General features: G+C 41.6%; 1 protein-coding gene across 3 annotated transcripts; it reads right to left on the bottom strand.

Moving 5' to 3' along the window:
• Window positions 1–1097: 1097 nt before the first annotated feature.
• LOC148026248 (protein PALE CRESS, chloroplastic-like) lies at window positions 1098–21938 on the bottom strand. Of its 3 annotated transcripts, none has more exons than XM_087693556.1 (7): window positions 21560–21938; window positions 21097–21291; window positions 19710–19796; window positions 19519–19569; window positions 3500–3679; window positions 2365–2618; window positions 1098–1483 (listed from the first exon to the last, which is right to left on the bottom strand). In XM_087693556.1, exons 1-6 carry the CDS (start codon window positions 21800–21802, stop codon window positions 2391–2393), a joined length of 984 nt encoding a protein of 327 aa, XP_087549682.1. In that variant the 5' UTR covers window positions 21803–21938; the 3' UTR covers window positions 1098–1483; window positions 2365–2390. The 3 variants fall into 3 exon arrangements, with proteins under 3 accessions (XP_087549682.1, XP_087549683.1, XP_087549681.1); XM_087693557.1 differs by lacking the exon at window positions 1098–1483 and adding an exon at window positions 1516–1533; XM_087693555.1 differs by lacking the exon at window positions 1098–1483 and having other exon boundaries at window positions 1591–2618; window positions 21560–21937.
• Between the last annotated feature and the right edge of the window lie 524 nt (window positions 21939–22462).

Raw genomic sequence — 22462 nt, 5'->3', positions numbered from 1 at the left:
ATCAAGGTTTACTATTCTAGTCCACAAACCCACGAGGCACCAATTCTTTTTGGCCTAACAAAGATTTTCCTTGCATTCATGTCTACAATTCCTCATGAAAACCACTACATAGAAAGCCTACTCAATTGGAAACTAAAGTAACGTGTAATAAATACACAAAGATTGCACATATTCATACCCCCCTCTTATTTTTGTTCTTTACGATGTTATATAAAGTTATGTAGAGATTGACATTATATGCTTCTTTATTTACAATAAAAACATTGCCATAACTTTGCAATTACATCACCTTCTATTGATTCTAAGTCTGTTTTCCCTAGCATATGGAGATAACATTGTCCCATTTTTTGTTTAAAACAAATGCCAAAGTTGGTTGATGCCAATAGAATGTCATGGGCATATGACATCAATAAAGGGTGGTCATGCTAATCAATCACAAGCAATTGTTTACAAAAAAAAAGCAAACTTTAATGGCATGATAAAGACAATGATTAGGAGGCATACCCCAACAAAGACACAAAGGAGCTTTTAGATATTCATCATGATGTACAATCACTTTCTTCCACTCAAAAATGGACTTTTTTCCCTTTAAGCACTCCACAAAGCCTTGGGAAACACCATACCCCTAACTTATATGAACCTTCACTCTATTTAGAGCCAATCAAGAAAAACCCATAATTGCTTATAAAAATAGCCAAGAAAATAACTTGAGATTAATAAATACGGTGATGTTACCAAAGGGACCATGGCATGGTTATTATTGTTAGAAATGACCAAATAATGCAAAAACCATGAAGCAAGAAGATATAACATGGTCAATGTTTGTAGTAATTACAAGATGGACGATATCCTTTCCAAAAAGAAACAAATCAATGCGCAACACTACCAACCAGAAAACATTATCACGCCTAGTAATAAACCCTTTGCAGTACTCTTTGCAATATAGATGTCAAAAGACATTGTAGTGAGAAAAGCAATAATAAAATCCCTATGATAGACATGGAATTATATATACCAAGTCCTGTTTTTAATAGTGTGTAAAGAGACTTTATACATTGAGATTACAAATACAAATTAATTTGGACAAACATTATGACTGTGAAAATCTTCCATTGATACTATGGTACTATTTCTATAGTGGAAGTGTAGACAGATATGATCGTATTGTTTGCATGTAAATGTTCCTTTTTTATGTTGTTAATTGGTTTACATCTTTTCATCCTTATCATTAGCCCTTGAGCTCCCACTATCATAACCATGAACCTTTCACCGTTCCATTGTTTCACATTTACATGTTCCTTTTTCGTGTTATTGTTTGGTTTACCTCTCTTCATCCTTATCATTTGCCCTTACATTCCAGTTTCATGACCACCCTTAACCTTTAATTGCCTTCCGTTTTGTCGACCCTTCATTTTCACATCCTTGTTCTTTCACTTGCATGATTCTTCATCCCATGGATCGTTAACCTTCAATCTGGATAATTCTGCAGTGTCATAGCATCCAGTTGCACTAATAGTTTGGACTACATGGTGGCTGCATTCACACGGGTGCTTTATGGACCAAAAAAACATATTATTATAATAAAGCTTCCTCGATTGAAGGCTACCCACCAATGATGTACACATACATACATACATACATACATATATATATATATATAACCCAATCAAAATACCAGGCATGTTTTGAGCTATCTAATACAAAGCATTATGCTTATTTCTCATTATGATCCTAGGTCTACATGCTCGTACATACAGTTGACATGAAGATAATTCAGTGATGTAGTTTCCAACGAAACTACACAAGTTTCAAAAACCTCAGCCACTCTGGATTAAAGTTACTAATATCTTCCTCAGGCTTACAATATCTTCCTCAGGCTTACAATTTACAAAGTGCACAAATCTTTCATGGCTTAACAGCATTGCAATCCTTGATGAGACTGCTATGGAAATTCGACATCACTGTAAGTCACAATTCTACATGGGCTTGAATTCAGTAACAGTAAGGGGAAGATAATCGACCAGAAACAGTCTACGATTCTCTAAGACAGATACATCATCTTAACAGGCTAAACAATCCATGCGGAGACTGCTGTACAAACTCACATCAGCAGAACAAAGATTTTATACAGACATGACTAGATGATGGCACAACATGCAAAGCCAATATCAGAGTCTAGTGAGACTGGTTTTGCCCACAATGACTTGCTGCTCCCCGATGTCCATGATCTCCCATTCCCAAAACCAAAGATAGTTGAAGCAACATCAAGAAGCAATATCAATCGCTCTGAGCTAATTTAGGTGGGACTTGTGACTTGGTATAGACAAAAGAATTTTGAGGCATCAGGCTACCATGAGAACTTACCTCACACAATGGACGTTTCATGGTGGTTACCATTTTAGTTCGATGGCTAGTTTTCGTAAATCTCTAACTTGCTGAATTGCATCCACCTTCTGCTGTTCACTTAAACGAATTGCCACAGACTGTGGATCCAGACCTTGAACATCTTGTGTTTCCAACTGTGATACTAAGTTTGCAAGAAATGCATCAACTTCTCTGATGAAGTCAACTCGGAAAAGTGTATCATCCTCTAAAGATGCATCAATAGGCCCTTTGTGCTGCAGATGTCAAACAAAAGCATTACTAGGAGGAGATTATGTTGAATCAAATTCTTTTGCTTCATTTGTATTTCTGTTAGTGTGGGTTATAAACCTACACTAAAGTCCTTGCTTCACCACCACCATTCATACAAGCTAATGTAGGTAACATAGTCAACTTAGGGATTCATAGCAAACAAATTAATGCTTCAAGGACCATGAGAAACATTTGGGCATATAAATATTGCTAGTTGCTAACTAAAGCAAAGAACTAGAAACTAGGTAAACGTGATCACAAGCTAACCAACAAGTAATAGCCTAGAAATTAATATCCCATATCACTCACTTCAACAAGACGTGAGGTTTTGTGTGATAACGAGGATCCTGTGTTATTAGCATCAAACATCTTCAAATCCTTTGAGGAACACTTCTCTATACCATGATTTGTGCACAATATGCAGGCAACGTGCGAGGATCATGGCCACTGATAGTTCTACCTACAATTGTAGATGTCACAAAAGAAAGATCACTTTTGGACACTAGTAGGGTGTAATCTCAAAGGAATTCTTCCTCAAAACATGAAGAATTTTTATATGCAAAAAAGCACCTCAACGGAAAGAACAACTCTTGTTGGCTATTTAAAAATTCTAAACTATGATCCCAGATTGATACCTTATCTCATACAGGCTTTGCAGAGTTGAAGTAAATGCCACAAAATCCAAACAGAGATACATGGCTGCATCCTTCAGGCTAACTTGTGATCAATAGCAAGTACACCTCAGAAAAAGTGAACTTTTCCCAAAAGAATTGACTGTTGTGCAAATATCACATTGAGCATTCATATAACAACAAAGGCATGAAGAACTAGACAAACACATGCAAATAATACAAAAATAACTCACCGATCTGATGTCAAGGCCTTGAGGTGCCAAAAATGTAAATGCATCCTCAGGAGGAAAGGTATTTATCATGGACTGACGGCATCGTCTCAACCACTCCTGGCGATTGGATCCATCATGTAGGTTGAGTAAATCATCAAGGAACCTTAAGGCAGGACTTGCTGCCCTTCTCATCATTTCTGCCTGTTGGACAAACAGTTAAAATATGGATGTACCTCAATCATCTTTGGACCAATTAAACCAAGTTTAAAAAAGAAGCAAGATCTATCAAACGTATCCTGAGAATTTGTGCTATTTGCTACTAGTGATGTCTCTGACTTTTGAAATGTCATTCAACAAAGTGCTACTTACTCCTGTTTGCATACTGAAAGAGAAAATGGTAGGAAACTCTAGAATGTGTGATAGTGTCCCAACTGTTGGAAGTGATCATTTCAAATGTCTGCAGCCACCTTGTATGGATTCTTGGGTGGAAAGAGGGAGCTTGAAATGCCACCTAAGATCCAAGACTTACTCATCTCAAACAGAAGCCCTTAGCAAGCTCATCTTATAACTTCCTAGCTATCTTGCCTCTCTCTTTCAGGCTGAGCCTACGAATCATTAAGAGACGGAATGGCTTCCACACTGAGTTGATCCTCTTGGCCTAATGTTTCAAAAGACACTGGTATTCCATCAGGTAATTCAGATGAAAAGTCCAGCGAATTCAATAGAAAATGGATATAAATAATTTTGAACATGTAACTCTTCCACAACCAATTGTGTTGATTATACACATCATTCCAGCTACAGAATTCAGCGAGTGTATTGTTTGTTAGAAAAGCTCAGCCAAACTGCTGGCCTCTCCTCCCTACTGCTGGCGGCTGTTCTCTGCAACCTGGCGGCTCAGCCAGTCTACTGGTGGCTATTCTCTACAACCCGACAGCTCCACCATACTGTTGTACCCTGTGTTTTTCTACTAGTTGCATCCTCTTACTGCTGGTAGCATCCTCCTCCCACTAGCAATTCACTTCCGGCCCTTCCATTACCCTCCCACCCCTTGAGGCGAACATTGCGGTTCGTGCTTTGCACTGCCCTCACACCCCTTGAGGGGGACATTGCAGTTCATGGTTTGTGGCTGACCTCTTCCTTCTTTAGCAAGGCACAGTGATACCCATGGCTTCTTTACCAACAAATGACCAATCTACTGGGTGCTCCTATTGTGGCATCACCGGAAACACCACCGATGCTTGCCAACTTTGACCTTTGCTCCCCACCCCCCCCGGAGTATATGCGTCTCCCACCCGGCACTACCTTTGCCACCTCTCCTTTTTGGGCCACAGAGATCATTCTGCATCAGCTATCAGAGTACTATGCTCAAGGCAATAAGACGCATCCGTTGCACACTAGGTCCTTTCGAGCACATGGAGGATCGATTGGCGCTATGACCTCCTAGAGATCGTCGCAATGCCAGCGGCAGTCTTCTCCCATCTATTTTCGGGTACAGTGGCTACCATGGCCCGCGGTTCAACAATCCACTCCATCAAGGGACAATGATTGTTTGATACCGTCTCCTCATCAGTCCGCTCCTTCAAGAGACAGTGGCTGCTTGACTTATTCCTCTTCTTCAGCTTCCCGGCCTGCTCCATTGAGCAGCAGCGATTGTTGCCCACTCATTGCTTAGGCTGAGCCCCACCCTTCACTCTCACCTAATCAAGTTTGAAAGGCCACCTTTGGGAGTTCTTCACCACCCCAGATACCTTCTTCAGCACGACCAGCGGCACTTCCTTCATCCTCAGACATTTCAGAGTCCGTGATCCATGAGTTTTTGGATTCCCTATCTACCTCAGAGAGGGATTCAGAGGGGGATGATCTTTCTTTGCTCTCGGAGGGGGCATCTACATCTACTGCGACTTCAGAGGGGGCTCCTATTCCTCCAGTTTCACGGTGGGTCCCCACCCACCGCTCAATCCTTCGCGCACCTTGGGGCAGCCTTTTACCTTCTTCTTCTACCCTTGGATAGGATGACTTCCTTCCAACAGTCATCTCACCTATTGATTCCTAGGATCTCGAGGATCTACCTAGATCAAGGCCTTGGAGATTCATTTGCGACTTAGTGATGAGGCCTTCATATTCCTTCTTGCATGGATGCACGAAGCTAGTGGCTTCTCTCCTGAGGTTGAGTTTCAGGTTCTCCAATTCACTCTATCTACTGTTCTTTACTGCAAGTTCCCTTTCAGGTGGAAATCTAGGATCTTAGGGATCCTCTATATCTTCTTCTTGCTCTTCTTCTTTCCTTGGTCACTTGGTCAACATAGAGCCAACTCCTAAAATCGAGTACGAGCATATCCTTATGGTTCTCGACACCGCATAAAGTCTGATATTCCTCCTATGCGTTGCATGTTTTCATCATCTTTGTACTAGGGTACTTGGACAAGTGAACAATTTCCCCAGGAGGGACACTGTCCAAGTGGCACCTACTGCATGAACATATCCTTATGGTTCTCGGCACCACATAAAGTCTGATATTCCTCCTATGCGTTGCATGTTTTCATCATCTTTGTACTAGGGTACTTGGGCAAGTGAACAATTTCCCCACGAGGGACACTGTCCAAGTGGCACCTACTGCATGAACATTCCATCTCCACCTCACTCTTCTCTTGTTTCCCTTTTTGGGCCTGAGAGAGGATGTTGAGAAACCCTTCACCCGTAGTTTTGCGTTCTGCGTTTTGCGTTTAAGGTTTTGCATTTTGCATTTAGGGTTTCACAGTGGACAACCCCAAAAAGGGGTTGGGCGCCCACAATGGGGCGCCACCCTAGACAGCTGATGCCCTCCCTCCAGGCACCACCCTAGACAATCTCTTGCCTATTTATAGGCTGCCTCTATCACTCATTCAACGTGGTTGATTCATTCAGTCTGTTACCTCTTCTCTCCAGCCTCTCCACCACCCTCACACCCCTTCAGGAGGACATTGCAGTTCATGGTTCATGGATGTCTTCATCATCTTCCTTGTGCTACGGCACCCTTGTTCCCTTATATCACATTCACTCCATCTCTCTTCTCTTCACTTCTCAATGTTTACTAAGTTCACTTTGTGTTCCCCCCCCCCAAACCCTATTGTCTAGCTCGTACGTCATCTTTTGACAGAAGACCCCTGTGCTCCAACACCAATTGGGCCATCTCAAGCATGGTCTAATTGGCACGCTCCACCACACCATTTTCGAATGGTGTGTTCGGATGGGAATATTCCACACAAATACCCTAATCCTTGCAAAACTTAGAAAATAGGTTAGAACAACACTCACCACCATGATCAGCTTGAACACCACAAACTTTGAAGGAGGTCTACGTTTTTGCAAACATTGATAGGGCCACACATAACGACTAAAGTCGTCAACAATCAACATAATGTACTTGGCTTCCCAAGGTAGGCCATGCCTATAGGTCCACAAAGGTCAATATGAACCAACTCAAGCGATGTAGATGCCCTCTGAGTAGCAACCAATGGATGAGGCTGCCCATGCTGCTTGCCCCTCAAGCAGCTAGGGCATAGTGTATGAACGGGAGGGAGATCTAGAAGCCCCTTGACCATCTTTCTCCTCGAAGCCCGCCAAATAGCATCAAGATTTAAATGCCTATAACGAGCATACTAAAGCAATCCAAGCGTGTGTGAAGATTACACAACAAGGGCTAGAGTCCAGTCTCCTATGTACCTATCCAAAGAGCAACGCCAGAAGATGCATCCTCCACCATAATTGCATCCTAGGTGAAGATGACTTGGGTACCTAGCGATGTAAGACTGTAAACAAACATAAGATTGACACCCAAATCTAGTATGTAGGAAACTTTGGTCGAAGAAGAATGTCGATCGAGCAACAAGGGAATGGTCCCCCACTCTACGCACAAGGATTGAAGAGTTGTCACCAATGGTGACAAATCCCCCTCTGGATCGCATATCCTAAAGTCAATCATGGAGGTAAGTCATGTAGGAAGGGACCCCACTATCCACGAGCCAAGGCTTCTCCTCAGAAGAATAAGCAAGAACCACGTCCTCCACCTCAAACAAGTGTATGAAGACAGGCTCAATGTTAGTGACTATAGCCTTCAAATCCTTGGACCCCTCCTTAGGCTTCAAATGGGGGTACTTCTGCCTACACTTCTCAAGATGAGTGCCCTTCCCACACTATGGGCACTTGGGCAACTGTTGCTCCTTATCCTTGAAATCATCCTTCTTTTCCTCTTGTTTCTTAGACAACACCTTCCCCTTCTTCTCCTCACCCCCAAAATCTGCAGAAGCCAGAAGGCTGGTATAGACGACATCATACTCAAGAGATGGTAGCTCAGTCAATAGAAACATGTATCCTCTAAGATATCATCCTCCTAAGTCCCACATATCCTCCAGTTTGTTAATGGGATCCTTCACAGAAGGAGGGTCATCAACACTAAGCATCCAAAGCTTCTTCTCCAAAGGAGATTGTTGGGAATAAAGGATCACCATGCCTTTTATGGTGTTTGGGTATGCACATACTCTTACACATGTACTACACACACACACACACACACACACATATATATATATCTCAAAAACCTAAAGTGGTACTTTGAGATTGTACCCACATCGAGTCTTTTGCTCTCTCACTCTCTACTTTGCACTCACTCTCTCCTCTCACTGTGCGAACCCCAACATTGCATGTCTCGATCCTCGCGCACTCCACTAACAAACTAGTATTAGAGCCTTGGGTTGCTAGAGCTGCGTCAAGACAATCCGTCAAGCTGCGTCAAACAGTCCGTCGGACTGCATTAGTCCATCAAGCTACATCAGATAGTCCGTGAGACTGCATCAGTCGGTCAGGCTGCATCAAATAGTCCATCAGACTGCGTCGGTCCATCAAATAGCTCAAACTGCAGGCGACAGTCCAATCAAGGTAACGGGACAGACTTTTCATTATTTTTTAGAATTTCAAAGGTTTTCTGAATTAAACCTTTGGCCCACTGACAAATGTTCGCATGACAAGCACAGTGTGAAATTTTGAGCTGAAAATTTGGTGTTTTTCCTAGATTTGGGGATTTTGATGCAAAACACAACAATTTGATTCAAAAATTGCAAATTTGGTGCACATTTGCCCAAGAAATTTGGGGCTTTTCACATTTTAGTGATATTTTGTCAATTTCACTGAAATTTGTGCACAAGGACCCGAGAAAATTGGAACTTTTGCAGAATTTCATCAAATTGTGCAAGAATTGCCTGGTATATGCACTTGGGTACATGTATTGATGCAATTGGGCGGATTTTCCTTTGAAAATTTGGGCTTTCAACCACAATTTGTGCCCGAAAATGCATTTGGAACAGAAATTGCAGCAGAATTTTGGGGATTTCACATGCAATTGGTGCATTGGCCTATAAATCTGGCTGTAATTGATTGTGGAGTGCAGTAGCACACATTCTCTAATTCTGGAAATCAATTTGCAGATCTGAAATTTCTGCAATTTCTTGATTTTCACTGCTGGTTGGTACTTGCAGTGTACCGTGGTCATTTGTGTAACATTTCGGCTTGCACTTGCTGACGTTTGAGTCAATTAGTACTGCAAATCATGGCCGGAAACAATGACAGTAGCAATCTTTTGCACATCAAGAAGCTTGAGGGTGCACACAATTTTGCAATATGGCAAAAACGGTGCTACAATGTCTTGGTGTAGAAGAAACAGGTGAAGCCCATCAAAGCAAAGGGAATAAGACCAGCAAGTATGGAACAAGAAGAGTAGGATGATTTGGATGAGCTTGCATGCTCTACCATAGAGCTCTCAGTGTCAGACAACTTGCTCTTTAACATTAAGAAGCTGAATTCGGCATATGAAATGTGGCAAAGACTTGAGGAATCATATGCTCAAAAAAGTGTGGCTAGCAAGGTTTTTTAGCTAAAAAAGTTGATGGACCTTCGCATGAAGGTACAGCCATGTTTATACATTTGAATGAGTTCAACTCAATTTTCAATCAGCTGATTGCTTTGGATTTCCACATTGATGATGAGTTTAAGGCTACTTTCTTGTTACGCACTTTGCCTGAAAGTTGGAATACTTTCAAGACAACTTTGAGTAACTCAAATGCTCAACTATTATATTCTGATGTGGAGAGTTATTTGCTGATGCAAGAACTCAACAGGCAAAATAATTCGGCGAACAAGTTTTCTAATGCATTGCACACTAGAGGCAAACTTCAGCAGAAGGGTAGTTCTGAAAATAGAGCACGGAGCACGCAACAAGTCTCGTGGCAAAAATGATGAGTATCATCATTGTGGCAGGAGAGGGCACTACAAATGGGACTATTTTCAATTGAAGAAAGAGAAAGGCAAAAGCAAAAACATTGAAGACAACAAGGTCGAGAAAAAGAACAGCCAACCTGCAAACAAAAACAGTGTGAAGATAGAGGAGGTAAATGTAGTCACACATGAGAATGACAGTAACGGTGATGTACTCCTTGCTTCTTCTTTGAGTGCACAAACATTGATTGCAAATTCTTATGATGACATGCACACTTGGATACTTGACTCAAGTGCGTCTTTTCATTCCACACCACATCATGAGTGGTTTTCTAACTACAATGGTGGTGCACATGGTGTTGTCCACTTGGGGGATAACTATGCATGCCAAATTGCAAGTATTACCAATGTGAAATTGGAATTTCAATATGGCTTCGTGTTTGTTTTACATAATGTAAGACATGTACCTCAGCTCAAGAAGAGCTCGATAAGCACAGGGCAGCTAGATGACGAAGGCTATCATACCACCTTTGGGGATAGCAAATGGAAATTTTGTAAGGGCTCTCGCATTGTTGCCAAGGGCTCTAATAGTGATACTTTGTATCCTTTGTATGTATCTAGCATGCATGACCATGTAGTCGCCATAACCGAGCAACCAAGTGTTTCTTTGTGGCATAGCCGGTTGGGACACATGAGTCAAACTAGAATGAAAGTGCTTTCTCATTTGGGTTATTTTCCCTATTTGAGGTATGCTGATTTTGAACAATGTGATCATTGTATTTATGGTGAGCATGCTTAAACATCACATAAAAATTTTCTTTCTCTAAAGTATTCACCCTTAGAGTTGATACATTCAGATGTATGTGAGATGCCAAGGTTATCTCTTGGGGGGGAAATTTCATTACTTTTCTTGATGATCCCACACGCAAAGTATTGGTTAATCCAATTTGTCGTAAAGAAGAGGCCTTGGATAAATTTAAAAAAATCATGACACTTGCTGAAAATCAAACTAGTAAGACATTAAAGTGTCTTCATTCTAACAATGGTAGGGAATATATGTCCAAATCCTTTTAGGACTTTTGTGACAACAAAGGGATTAAAAGGGAGCTCACCGCCCCTCGCAATCCACCCCAAAATGGTATTGCAGAGTATATGAACAAGACCATTTAAAACAAGGTCCATACAATGCTATCACATGCTGCTTTACATCGTAGATTTTGGGTAAAGACTATTATGACAACCATACACTTGATTAATCGATCACCAAACAAGTCTTTTGGGGGGGGGGGAGAGGGAAAAGGGGGGAGGGGGGTTTTGGGCAACGTCCCGCAAGAAGTATGGTCGAGCAAGCTTGTATGCTCACTTGAGAGTGTTTGGCTACGAGGCATCTGTGCACATTCGCAAGGAAAAATGCACCAAAATTGAGCCAAAGTCCTGCAAATGTATTTTCCTAGGATACAATGATGAGGGTGAAATGGGGTGTAGGTTATGGGATCTCGGAAAAAGAAAAATTGTGCACAGCAACGATCTTATCTTCCGAAAAGATCGCATGCACAAACAGCTTGAAAAGACTAAGGAAGTCAAAAGGGTTGTATTCTGAGAAGATGTACCGATAGGACAGCAAAAAATGCCCGCTAGACAGCAACAAATACCTACTGTAAAAGGCTCTGAAAATGCAAGGAATGGTGTTGAAAATGATCAGCAAGACATTGCCATGGGGTACCACAATTTCAACAAGAACGGATGCTTTTGGCACAACCAGAACCGGCTATACGGCGTGCTGAACCTGCAAAACAGCAAGCTGTTAATGCAGATTTACAAGCTGAACAGCTAGCAAATCTTGATTATTGGGTTCGTAGGTCAACCAAAATGCAAAGACAGCCAAATGGGTTTGTTCCTAGTGTCATTTATGTGGCTGATTATGTCATGTTGGCAGATTGCGGTGAGCCGAGGGGGGAGTCCCACAAGAAGCGTGGTCAGGCAAGCCACCTTTGTATGCTCACTTGAGAGCATTTGGTTGTGAGGCATTTGTGCACATTTGCAAGGAAGAATGCAACAAACTTGAGACAAAGTCTTGCAAATGTATTTTCCTAGGATACGGTGATAAGGGTGAAATGGGGTATAGGTTATGGGATCCCGAAAAAGAAAAATTGTGCACAGCAATGATCTCGTCTTCCGAGAAGATCACATGCATAAACAACCTGAAAAGACTAAGGAAGACAAAAGGGTTGTATTCCGGGAAGATGTACCGATAGGACAGCAAAGAATGCCCGCTGGACAGCAACAAATACTTGCTGTAAATGGCTCTGAAAATGCAGGGAATGGTGCTGAAAATAATCAGCAAGATATTACCATGGTGTACCACAAATTCAACAAGAACAGATGTCTTTGGAACAACCAAAACTGGCTATACAACGTGTTGAACCTGCAGAACAACAAGCTGTTAATATAGATTTGCAAGCTCAACAACTAGTAAATCTTGATTATAGGATCCGTAGGTCAACCAAAAATGCAAAGTCAGCCAGATGGGTTTGTTCCTAGTGTCATTTATGTGGCTGATTATGTCATGTTGATAGATTGTGGTGAGCCGTCATGCTTCAAAGCGGAAAGGGGGGGTTCCTACAAGAAGCGTGGTCGGGCAAGCCACCTTTGTATGCTCATTTGAGAGTATTTGGCTGCTAGGCATTTGTACACATTTGCAAGGAAGAACGCAGCAAACTTGAGCCAAAGTCTTGCAAATGTATTTTCCTAGAATAAAGTGATGAGGGTGAAATGGGGTATAGGTAGTTGGATCCCGAAAAAAAAAATTTGTGCGCAACAATGATCTTATCTTCCGACAAGATCTCATGCACAAACAACCTGAAAAGACTAAGGAAATCAAAAGGATTGTAATATGTATTCCGGGAAGATGTACCGATAGGACAGCAACAAATGCCTGCTAGACAGCAGCAAATACCTGCTATAAATGGCCCTGAAAAAGCAAGGAATGATGCTGAAAATGATCAACAAGATACTGCCATGGTGTACCACAATTTCAACAAGAACAGAGGCCTTTGGAACAACCAGAACCGGCTGTGCAACATGTTGAACCTGCAGAATAGCACAGCATGTTGAACCTGCAGAATAGCAAGCTGTTAATGCAGATTTGCAGACTGAACAGCTAGCAAATCTTGATTATTGGATCCGTAGGTCGATCAGAATGCAAAGACAGCCAGATAAGTTTGTTCCTAGTGTCTTTTATGTGACAGCAAGAGCATTGAGCTTGTCACGGTACATACCGATGATAACCCTACAGACCTTCTCACGAAGAGTCTTCCAATAGAGCAATTTTCTCATTGCCGCCAGATGATGGGGGTTGGATAGTATATGTGTATTTCAACTTAGCCGATTCTTTCCTCTACCTTGAAGCACATTGCCTTTAGGTGAGAGGTTGTTGCGAATAAAGGGTCACCATGCCTTTTACAGTGTTCGAGTGTGCACGCACCCTTACACATGTACTATCAAGTCTTGTGCTCTCTCTCTCTCTTACTCTCTACTCTGCAGTCACTCTTTCTCACTGTGCAAACCATACCATCGTGTCTCGATCCTCGTGCACTCCATTGACAGAGATCTTGTGGGCAAACATCTTCTAATAATAAAGAGACACAAGCTTCTTCCACACCTTCATCGTAGTCTTCAATCTGCAAACATGAACCAAGACAGAATCATGTAAACTCATAAAGAGAAAGAATCGGGCTAGACAGTTGAGCCGATCCTAAAGGGCTACACAATCCATCAATGACCCACGTGGGGGATCTTCCACAGGCCGCGGAACAAGGAGATAAATAAACTCCCAAAGGTCAAAGGTGTCGAGAATGCACTCCACATTACACGACCATAGAGAATAGTTGGAACTATCCAACTTGTCTTCTTTGGGCAAAGAAGGAAGTATGGGTACCTGTACAGCGGGTGCCATGTAACGCATCTTCAGGTGCGGAGACCACGCCTTATGAGAAACGTGAAGGGAGGGAGGAGAGGGATGCTCCGAAATGGGGAGTCCGCACAGGGGACTCAAACCTCCTATAATCTCATCATGGCTCAAAGGAATGATGAGAGACCTCATCTTCTGAGTCAATACAGCCGAAAAACTGGTGGCAAGACATCTTCAAAACCTGTCATCACCTAGAAGCTACATTTGACAATCAAACAGCACTAAAATAAGAGGATGTTAACTACAGTCAGAATGTAGATGTGCCACATGCACAAAAAAGTTATCATCTACACCCAGAGGTTGTCGCCTACATCCAAACACTGTCACCTACAATCAGAAACTATCGCTAGGTACAAACGAGCGTTGAATAAGCAAAAGAAACGTGCATTTGGGAGCCAAATGTTGTCGCTTGGTCAAGAGGAATGTCACCTGGGCAACAGAGGATCCCAGAAGCAATGGGATGTTGTCTTCTAGGTCTAGGAAGGCTGTGTTTGCAGCAAACACAGAGTTGGAGAGGGCTGCATGGCAGTCGGGGGTGGTCTTCACGATCAAAATCTCCTCTACGATCTCTCGTCAGGCGACGATACCATGTGAGTGCGCGATACAAGAAGGGACTTGAACATAGAGAAAAGAAGACTGCAAGAAGATGAAGGAAGAAAAAAATCTGCGCTGACTGAAATAAACGCTGGATACACACAGACGGACTGATCAAACCCTGCACACAACCCGAGACATCATTGAGGGCACCAGATTTGGCTGAAAATGATGACAACAGTGGCAGCACTAGAGACGGAGGAGTATGCCCAAACTCGGAGGAGCAGCCTGCAAAAGATGATGGCCAAAGTGTGGGGGGACCAGCTGTAAATAGCTGAAATCCCCCTAAATCTGGCCAACCTGCATAAATGGGTCCAAAATATGGCCAACCAGCTGGAAATGACCATAGGACTGCAATAAATGCAGTCCGACTGCATAGAGAAATACCATAAACAATGTCATGGCATGCCAGGCAATGTGTGACTGACAAGAGATGGAAACCAACTGACAAGCATAAGAACAAGGCCTAAAACACGAGAAATGCATGCTCTATGCATTTTCCCAAGAATGCAACCCTCTCAAGCATGGGGAGGTGGAGTATCCAAAGTAGGCAAAGCATCTACCATCTAACACCTCTGAAGAGTTGTGAGACTGCCAAAGCTCATGTGACCATAGTGAGCATGTCAAAGCTCCACATTCTACATACCGGACGTAAGAGTGCTAACTGCCAAAGCATCATGAGAACTCCTCTCATATGCGTCCAACAAAAATATGCCCTTATACAGGGTACCTGACAATCAAAGAGTGTAGTCCATCTCTCTGTCTCTGACAATACACTTGTCATCCTCAAAGATGACCTAAAATACGCGCTTATTAAAAGCTGAAATGGACAATAAATTCTTTCTAATACCAAACACAAAAAAACATCTAGAAGCATGAAATTTAAACCATCTAGAGCAATGATCAGCATTGAACCAATGGCACAAACATCATAACTATTATTATTAGCACATGTAGCATGCTTCCCTGCATGGGCTGAATGCAAAGATGTGAATAGACACTTCCATGAAGTGATGTGCTTGGATACTCCACTATGAAAATACAAAGTATGCTTCGTTTCAACAGCATTAAACGCATTATCAACCATAGATGTATTATAACTGCATGTCAAGAAAGTATAGTCCTTCTCTACAAAGTTGGCTCCAAAGATCGAGTGGCTAATGTTCTCCTGGACAACCAAACGAGAGTCCTTTTTCTTCTCCTTGGCCAACCTTTTCCTACATTCATCAATGTAATGTCCTTGTTTCTTACAACAATGGCATTTCCTCTTTTTCTTTGTCTTCTCTATGTCTTGAGCAACCTTATTTGATTACAAACCCAAATCAACCTTCTACTCATTTTTGACAAACTGCTTTGCTTTGCCCTTGCCCTTATATTTAGAGAGCATGACAACGTCCCCTGAACTAATAGCAATATTTCTCCAAGTATGTTCCTCTTATAATAAGAAGCTCTCCAATTCCACAAAAGCCTGTGCATCTTTCGAGTCCCATCTCCTTAGGTCTGCTGTAGGAGTAGGGGTAGCAACAGGAGCTGCTAGTTGCCCTCTAGCACCACACTGAGGAGATATTTGAGCCGGCAACGACTGGAGCTTCATTGGGTAGCGATGTTGTGGCAAACAAGGCGAGTGCAAGGCAGCGCAACTTGGTGGACAGGGCAAATGGTTGCAAAGCAACAACATCTTCAGCAATAGGAGACGGTCTCAAGCAGGGCAGCAACGTCAAGTGGCTGGTGGGCCAATGCAGCAGCAAGGCAAGTCACAAGCAAGTGGCATAGCACAAAAGCATGCACAATAGGGTGCTGGCCTACACAGAGCTAGGTGTGCAACTGGCGAACCATACAACATTCTATAAACTGAATGGCCGGCGGCATTGGTGCTACTAGTAGTTGCATTGGCGCTATAGGTTGCAAGAGCTACATGCAAAACTAGCTGGGCAATCTTCAAGATGGTGGACTGATGGCGTACCTTTGGCAACTCCTCCACGGGCTGACAAGCTAAGCTAGCAATAGTAGGACCTCCATGGAGTGGCACTTGGCTGACAGTGGTTGTTTGAGATCCATGTGATGTGTGATGCTCTAATACCAAATATTGGAAACTGGACCAGCTATGGAGGAGAGAGAAACAAGAGTGAGAATAGGCAATGGAGTAAACAATGTGAGCTAAAACAATTGAGTGTACTTGCTGAACTGAAAGTGATAGAATGAAAGTACAACCTTAGGTCTAAGGTAGACCAAACCCCTAACTCAACTAAAGTTAGCTAACTCTAGAAGTAACTCTAAATGTGGTGACACAACTTATTAACTTAGTTGTGTTCACACTACAAGCTAACTAAATTAAACATTGAGCACTGCCTGTGGAATTGGCAAATTCTAACAAGTTGTCTATAAATAGGCAAGAAAAATAGCAAAAAACTAATCAAGTTGGCCAGTTAAAACTAGCCAACTACTACCAAAATAGCAATCACTAAATAAAATAATGCCTAAAATGCTACACAATAAAGTGGAGCTACCACATGGTATCCTACACTGCCAACCCAACTAGCTAATAAAGTTGGAAATGGCCTATAAACTACATCAAATTGTCTGACCTAAAAAATAGGGAATGAACTGTGCCCGAGAGTACTACGTACAGCAATAACTTGCCAATGCCTATCCAAGGGATTAATAAATCTCTCACATGTTCTAGCTACAACAGAAGCACCTAGTGGTTTGTGCTTCCATCCAAGGGATGAATAGATCTCTAACACATTCATGCCACAGTAGGAGCACCTAGTGGTTTGTCGAAAGACGGAACGATATGCTATAATACCATGTCAAGCGACAACAGGGTTCGCAAGGAAAACACAATGCATAGCAAACATTAAGACAAAGACACTCAAAAAAACTCAAGCAGAAGAAGATGATGATTGAAGAATCATGAACACCAAATCATGTTGAATGAATCATGCTAACACAATGGAGCAGAGCTTAGAGATGATTGCACTATCTTCGCTGATTAGGTGGCAATACCTGGAAGGGATCTACACTGTGAAGGGAGCAAAACACGATCCTTTGGGCAAAGTTCTCAATGATGAGGAAAATAGCTACTCTATGGAGGGAGCAAAACACAGACCTTCAAGTAGTGGAATGTTGGAGTAGACACTAGAAGGTGAGGAACAACAGTAGACGGCATGAAACATAGTCCTCAAGAGCTGTTGGAGATATTGAAATCACTCCGAGATGATGGCTACTCTCAAAACGACTAATGGTCAGCCAAGTGGAGAAGAAAACCCAAGAATGTTGGTGAATATCTCTTCTTGTGAGTGGCTGTAGAGAAGTGACTGCTGGGCAGCACTTCAAGAGTGAAGAAAACTCAAAAACACGAGTACTTGATGTAGGGCTGATAAAGAGGGTGTACCTTGTTGTAGACGGCCTGAATCTACTACCAACACAAACTCCATAAAGTGGCTGATGGCTAGGAAATGTTGCTTGGGTGCTCCGGTAGTAGCAAGAACTAGAAACACACAACTGGGAAATGTTGCCTGGGTGCTCGAGTAGTAGCAAGAGCTGGAAACACACAATAATGATGAAGATGATTTGCTATACCAATCTAGGGAGGAGCAAAACCAGCAAATGCAGCAATGGAGATGATGAAGAATAGGCCACCAAGCTATGTTGACTCAAAACACAGCAATCTAGAGTGACTAGAGTTGACAGCAATGTGGAGAGGACCTCCACAAGGCATCACAATTAGGTGGACAGCACCACGAACTCAGATATTCGCCAAGATAGGGGTGTGGACAGAGTGAAGCCGAAGGTGTGATGGGAAAATGACAAAGAAAGAATAAGAGAGCAAGTGTGGAGTAAAGATGGATGAATGCCCATGTCCTATTTCTAAACATGAGTCACTGAACTATCCAAGGTGGCACCCTGACTCTCTTAGGTGGTGCCTAGATATACAACTAAAGCCTTTTTGGGACTGTAACTAGAAACCAAAATAGAAATCAATGGAATACAATGAGCTTAATGACTATGGTACAACACCCCTCCTACTTGGCACACCTGCCCATGCAATCTCCAACCCGCAATTGAATTTCCAACCAATTGTTAATTTAGCAAATTGAAAATCAATTGGCCCTATCCAAATTTTGGCCACTCTCAAACATCGATTTCAAATCTCTAACCACTTTGAACTTAAAAGTATTTCAAACTTGCCAACACTTTGCAAACCTTAGACCAAAAGATAAAATGATATCATTCCAAAATAACCCCCATGACACCAAAAGCCATTCCCAATGGGCTAATCAATGTTTGTGGCCAAGATCTAACTTAGACTACTCACTCACATTTGTCCTTCACAATTTCTATCAATGTGTCCCCCAATACCCAAACTAGGGTTGTCTGTCATCACCGTGACTCACATTCAACTTAATCTCACATGTGCACAACCTCTACTTTCTACACTCTATCTTTTCATTGTGCACATAGTCCATTTCTCTTCTTATCTTCTAGTCTATCATTTCCGTTCATGGTATCAAAGCTCGAGTTTTGATTATCAAGCCTATCAATTCTTCCACACTATCTCTTAACCATAAATGCCTTAGCCCCTCCTCTCTTTTGCTCTCATCTCTCTAATCCAATGGCTCTCAATAGTGCTAGTTGGACGTCAATGGCAAAGAAAAATACCTTGAACAACAAGGAACGCACAAAGATGAGCGGATCCAAAGAGATGCACTTGCAAGGATGGAGATTCTACCCACTACAAAGATTCACAAGTGCAACTAGTAAAAATAGCACCCACAACAAAAGGTATTTGGGATTTCTTTAAAAATGACTATGTTCAAGAAGTTAGTCATTGCAACTATGCATGAAGATCGACCATCCACCAAGCTCTTTAGAGCATCAGCAATCTTTGTTGGATAAAACTATAATTTCTAGCTTAATCATTTTTGGAGAACTACAAGCTACATTTTTCCTCTCGCTACCTCTATTTTGAAGAGTCTTTATCACCACTAAAACCTGCACCGATGAGCTAAGCCTCAGCCTCTTATTAAGAAGGAGATATTTGCAATGCTGCTAAGCTTGACATATTAATATTTTTATCATAGCTTAATTAGACGTAAATTGCAACCGTAGATATCTTATTAACTTTAGACTGCATGAATTCATGCTTCACATATATGCCTCCCTGATTGTGCATGAATGATGAGTGCAATGAAGAGTGTGAAAATAACTTGAGATAAACTTGTACCTCAACCCGTCTGTACAGCAGGTCAAGAGCTTGAATGACATGCCTTTGATCCTGAAATATACCATACATGATAATAGGTTTAAGCATTAATTGCCTTTGACTTCAAAGCTAAACGAATCTTTTCAAAATATCAGTAATATACAGGAACAAGGTGCAAAAACAGTCATGATTGGAAAGTTGAAGATGCTTACCTCATGGCGAGCCAGGTCTAGGCGGTTTTGTATCACCAGAAGTACTACCATTGTCAGTTTTCCGGCATTTGCTGCTTCTATAATCTTCTGCAAAATTCCATAATACAACATCCATTGAAGTCTTCCACCTCTTGGTCTTAAAATCTATTGTGCCTTCTTCAGTAAACAAAGTTCCAAAAGCAGATCCTAGACTACCTTTATCCAGAGTTATACATACATACATAGGGAATTTTCTGAATACCAAATCCATGTTGCCATTCTTTTCCCTCAACTTAACTTTTTACTTTGCACCTTTCCTTTGACTCTTCTATTACAAAAAAGTATTAGTTCGCAGAAGGAAATACATTTTTAAAAAGTGGGATGAGAAGCTGAATACATCTAAGCTATCCAGTATAAGCCCATGGTAATAAACACATAATGCGAGTAATATTTGCAGCCCTCACAATGCACTTGTAGCCCTTGAGTTTTCAAATGTTTTCATGTGAGACTATGAGAGGATTCTTTCAAAAAGAATAACACCATACTGTAGCCAAAGGATTATGTGGCATTAGCCGTGTTTTGTCTGAAGCTTGCGCCATAGTGCAACTGTTTATAAAGCAGTAAGGTAAACAAGTATTCTTCTTGTGATAAAAACAAAATTTAAGAGTATGCAGGAATTTTTTCTTTTTACATACAAATGTGAAACCGTAAATTTATTCAGGAATCTCTTGGGAATTGGCAGCTTAAGGCCTTGGCATTTCAACACTATGCTGTTTGGCACTTGATTAATACTAACCAACATGATTACATCACCAGAACACATTCCACCTTAAAATGTCAATCAGCAAAAAGGGGGCACATGGTTTTTGATTTCTAATTTCCAATCTATGAAGATTTCAAGTAGAAACTCAGTTTTGAGCAGATAGCCAGGGAAAGGTGATGTTCCATGATGCCCCTTTCATCTCATGTATTGGGATTTCATACTTTGTATCATTATATGAGTGATAATTTTCATGTGAGGTGCATTATCGTAAAGCTTTTACATTCTTGGGGAAAAAAATATCAGTTTTGGAATCTACAAAACCCACAAAGCTATGACATTTAAAACTTGATAGGTTACTTTTGGATTTCATAACAGTTTGTGCACACTCACGTGCATATCAAACCAAAGCACCTAAAGATCTCTCTCTGTCAAAAAGATGCACAGTTAGACTAATATTCCCTGCAGCACTTTATCAATGTGTTCAATTGGTGATGGATGTGCATTCTTACACATGCAGATATGGCAAAACACATGGCCTTCTCTCCAATAACAACTAAAGAGGTATAGCTCAACTGAGAATATTCATGTATGTAGCCTTTATACAAGGATATCTGTGTGGCCTTCATACAAGGGCACGTTACTTACCTCCTCTATTTCCTCTCCTGCTCTTATGAACGATGCAATCAACTCTTTAGCTTCTTTGACATCTTCGGCTGGTATGTTTTCTATTCTCGAACTTATGTTTCTGTAGTTCTTTGCTTTTTTCATCTCCTCTTCTTCTTCCAGCTCCCGCCTTCGCTGTAGTTCTGCACTCTCCTTGCGCCGTTCTCTCTGCCACTCCTGCACTAAAAAATGCCATATTTGTCCTCCGTGTATAAGACATGTTTGCACAGGCAAACATTTTTGTACAGGCATGCTGCGCATACATCATAACGTGACGTATATCACACCTAGAGACATTTTCAAGCTTACGGCTGTCTCATGGCAGAATGAGTGCGAACGATTTCCATAGCACAATGCAAAACTTCACAGAGCCAAACCAAAAGCTCTTTTCCACTGAGAAAATGACTTAAACTTTGAATGGAACAGAGTAAAGGAGAAGCTTGACCTCATCGTTCAGCTTATCTGCGATGGACTCCAAGTACGAGCAATGTACGACTGAAGGTAGCTTAGAAGCAACGGGACCTGTATTGACACCATAGCTGAAACCTTCCGCTTTAGTGCCTCCAGTTTTTGGCAGACGTGCAGAGAGGAGAGGAAGCGCAGCAGGGGAAGGTCTGCATAATCGATAAAAAAGAGAGTAATTCCATCGATGCACACAATAGTGAACGTAACGCGCCTCCATGTCCATTATGACGAGAGCAGCTGCATGGATGCAAAGAGAGTTGGAACCTCAAGAATGCAATACTGCACGGGCAAGCGTCTCTACAAGATACATGGCAAAGTCTTCATTCCGTGACATAAAACTGTTTATAAACTTCTCAAAAGAATCTTCTTGAATTGTGTCAAATGAAATGAAATGGAGGATATTGATGAGATATTGTATCCCAGCTCAATTTTCCCTTAATGGAAGCTGTTAATTTAATTTACTTCCTCTATTGATATATCACTTTTTTAAACAACAAGAAATGTGTGTACTATATCACAAAGATATCAATTCTAGAGAGAGCGTGAGTGATTGAATGACGAAGTGTGTGTGTGTGTGTGTGAAAGAGATAGTGATAGATCGAAGGTCACAAGTTCCATTGTATCACGGTTAATTCATTGGCTTTATCTTATACGGTGGAAATCGTTGGTTCCAGTGGTCTTTTGTGATTGCGCATTGAGCTACAATAGTTTAATAACATCATGAAGTGAGACATGATGAGCGGATTTGGCTTATGTAACACACGCTTTGGGTATTGAATCAAAAATATGAGATACGAGCTTGGAAGGCAATATTTATACCATTGGAAACACACAACTTACTCTTGATGGAACAAAGTTATTGAAAGACCCTACTATATGGAAG

This window comes from Lygodium microphyllum, chromosome 14 (assembly GCF_053477565.2).
Source record: "Lygodium microphyllum isolate KBCC chromosome 14, Lygodium_microphyllum_v1.1.10, whole genome shotgun sequence".
Classification (NCBI taxonomy): Eukaryota; Viridiplantae; Streptophyta; class Polypodiopsida; order Schizaeales; family Lygodiaceae; genus Lygodium; species Lygodium microphyllum.
Note: the sequence above shows the minus strand (reverse complement) of the source record. Positions and strands in the feature narration are given on the sequence as shown.